This window comes from Gekko japonicus, unplaced genomic scaffold, assembly GCF_001447785.1.
Source record: "Gekko japonicus isolate JY-2015 unplaced genomic scaffold, Gekko_japonicus_V1.1 scaffold2896, whole genome shotgun sequence".
Lineage (NCBI taxonomy): Eukaryota > Metazoa > Chordata > Lepidosauria > Squamata > Gekkonidae > Gekko > Gekko japonicus.
In genome coordinates this window covers 203,583-206,598 of record NW_015160314.1, presented here as the reverse complement: position 1 = coordinate 206,598, position 3,016 = coordinate 203,583, and the positions used below count along the sequence as shown (strand labels likewise).

Genomic DNA, 3,016 nt, shown 5'->3' with positions numbered 1-3,016 from the left:
GCTCATGTTTAGAGTGGTGACCCGGCTGATTTCAGTCATGGCCTGGGGCTCTGGCTTTGGGATGAGCAGTGTATGACCAGAGCTTGGCCGTGTCTCCTCTTTGCAGGGGGCCCGAGAGACCTTTGAGAATTACTACCGGAAGCAGAGGCGGAAGCAGGCCCGGCTGGTGCTGCAGCCCCCCTCCAACATGGTAGGGCTTTTGCGTGCGGGGCAAGGGCGGGGGAAGCATCTGGGGCTCCACTGGAGGCTCCACCTTGGCCGGGTCTCTTTCCCGCTTGGTCATCTTCTGCTCCTCCCTTCTCTTTCCCAGCACGAAACGCTGGACGGCTATCGGAAGTATTTCAACCAGATTGTGGGGTAAGTAACCTTTTTTGGCTTCGTCTCCTGACTGTGGATGGGGCCCGGGATGTCCCTTTCCAAAAGAGGAGGCGGATTCTTCTCTTGACGAGGTTGGGAGGAGTTGCAGGAGGAGGGCCTGTTTCTAGGGTGGCCAACCTCCAGGTGGCGCCTGGAGATCCCACGCCTGTTACAGTCGATCTCCAGACCATAGAGCTCAGTCCCCCTGGAGAAAATGGCTGTTCTGGAGGGTGGTCTCTGTGGCCTTGGACCCTCCTGAGGCCCCTCCCGTCCCCCAACCCTTCCCTCCTTAGGCTGCCCCCCCAAATCGCCAGGAATTTCCCAACCCGTAGCTGGCAACCCAGCTAGTTTCTGAGAGGGCTTCAGTGCACCAGTCTGACTTGTTGGTCTTGGAGGCGGGGCTCCCGGGGGAGGCAAGAGGCCGAGTGCTGGCGTCTGGGGCCTGCACTAGGACCCCGGGTGCTTTGCAGGGTGGTGCTGGCGGGGGGGGGAGCGGGGAGCCCAGGCCTCTGCTTTCCATGACGGTTTTAGAGGAGATCCTGGCTGAGATTCAGTAGAGCCATATGAGTGAGTGAGGCCCTGGCAGGAGGGAACGCCAAAACTCCCATGACCTGAGTAGAAACTCAGCTCATCTTCTGGTAGTGAGTTCCACATTTTAATCACTTCTTGTGTAAAGAAGATAAGAAGAGCCCTGCTGGTGCAGACCAGGGAGGGTCCATCCAGTCCAGCATCCTGCCTCACACAGTGGCCAACCAGTTCCCCTGGAGGGCCAACAACAGGGCAGAGAGGCCGAGGCCTTCCCCTGATAAGAACACCAGAAGAGCCCTGCTGGATCAGACCAGTGAAGGTCCACATAGTCCAGCCTCCCGTCTCACACGGGCCAGGCAGTTCCTCTGGAGGGCCAACAACAGGACAGAGAGGCCGAGGCCTTCCCCTGATAAGAACACCAGAAGAGCCCTGCTGGGTCAGACCAGGGAGGGTCCCTCCAGTCCAGCCTCCCGTCTCACGCAGGGGCCAGCCAGTTCCTCTGGAGGGCCAGCAACAGGGCAGAGAGGCCGAGGCCTTCCCCTGAGAAGAACCTCAGAAGAGCCCTGCTGGGTCAGACCAGGTAGGGTCCACCTAGTCCAGCCTCCCGTCTCACACAGGGGCCAGCCAGTCTCTCTGGAGGGCCAAACGAACAGGGCAGAGAGGCCGAGGCCTTCCCCTGATAAGGACACCAGAAGAGCCCTGCTGGGTCAGACCAGGGAGGGTCCCTCTTGTCCAGCATCCCGTCTCACGCAGCAGCCAGGCAGTTCCTCTGGAGGGCCAACAAGCAAGGCATAGAGGTCGAGGCCTTCCCTGATGTGGCCTCCTGGCTCTGGGATCCAGAGGCTAACTGCCCCTGAATGTGAAGGTTCCCTGTAGCCATGGTTGGCTAGTAGTTGCTGATGGACCTCTCTCTCCTCCGTGAATTTGTCTGATCCTGTTTTAAAGCTGTCTGTGCCTATGCGTGGCCATCGCTACACCCTCTGGTGGTGAATCCCGCAGCCTCAAAGGTTGCTGACCACGGGGAGGGTAAAAAACTTCCTCTGGGACCCATTCCCCAACTCCGCTGTCCTGTCTGCGAGTCTCTTGCAGCTGAACAAGACTTATTTTTTTGGGGGGGGGGGGTGGAGAGGCCCGGAGGACAAGGCGTTCCGGGTCCTCCAGGCAAACCGGCCAGGCCCTTGAGTCTGCTTGAGAGGCCCGGCGTTGGCGAGAGGCAGGGTTGCCCGCCCCAGCTGGGGCAGTTCCTGGAGATTTGAGGGCGGAGCCCGGGGAGGGTGTTTGGAAGGGACGTGATGCCGTCGCGTCCACCCTCCAGAGCAGCCGTTTCCCTCAGGGGAACAGATCTCTGCTGCCTGGGGAGCCGTTGTGATTCCGGGAGATCTCCAGGCCCCACCTGGCATCTAGGTTGGAAGTTGTCCCTGTCTCTGCAGATCTGAACCAGGGGTGATTTTAGCCAACAGGCCCCATGCTGGGGGGGGGGGGCACAGAGAAGCCTCTTCCTGAGGCCAGGAGCCTTTTGCAGCCCCTCCTCTTGAGGCCGCAGGGCTGATGTGCCCGCACGAAGGCTCCTCCTCACCGTGGCTTCCCCAACCACTGTGGTAGTGATGGATGTGTGGGGCTACCCCCCCTGCCCCCCTACTAAAGATGGTGGCTAAGCCTGTTGGCACAGGAGCTCCCGCTGTGCCTTGAAGCACGAGCTCTGGATGGAGGCTCTCGACGCCATTCCCCCATGACGTTGGCCAGGCGTTCACTGTAAACAGGGATGTGCCGAGTCTCCTCCGTGGCCAGGTGATCCATGCTCCATGCCACCCTCCTCGTTGTCTCTTCTGCAGCTTCTTTGTCGTCGAAGACCACGTCCTGCATACGACGCCGGGCCTGGTGGACAGAGCCTACCTGGAGGAGTTGTGGGACATGGCCCTCTCCAAGACCATCGCTGCCCTGCGGACTCATTCGGTGAGTGGCTGTCAGGCCGGCCGGCCTTTGGGCAGAGACCCCGGACCCCGAGTAGCTGACCCCGAGAGCAGCGCTTGAGCGCCCCGGCCCTGGCTGCACAGCACTCTGGCCCGGGGAGGGAGGCCTCTTGGCTGCCTCCGTCCCGTCAGCCTCGTGGTCTTTCCCCACTACCCGCCCC

The 3,016-nt window shown here is 61.1% G+C and overlaps 1 protein-coding gene across 1 annotated transcript in view; it reads left to right on the top strand.

Annotated features, from left to right (window-relative positions):
- Nucleotides 1–80: 80 nt before the first annotated feature.
- LOC107115157 (exocyst complex component 6B-like) overlaps nucleotides 81–3,016 on the top strand; it is a gene marked incomplete at its 5' end in the record, with an annotated part of 170,698 nt that continues 167,762 nt past the window's right edge. Inside the window, 3 exons of the mRNA XM_015416785.1 lie at nucleotides 81–190; nucleotides 311–357; nucleotides 2,718–2,838. Of these exons, the coding sequence (XP_015272271.1) occupies nucleotides 81–190; nucleotides 311–357; nucleotides 2,718–2,838 (278 nt within the window). The remainder of the gene's footprint in view (nucleotides 191–310; nucleotides 358–2,717; nucleotides 2,839–3,016) is intronic.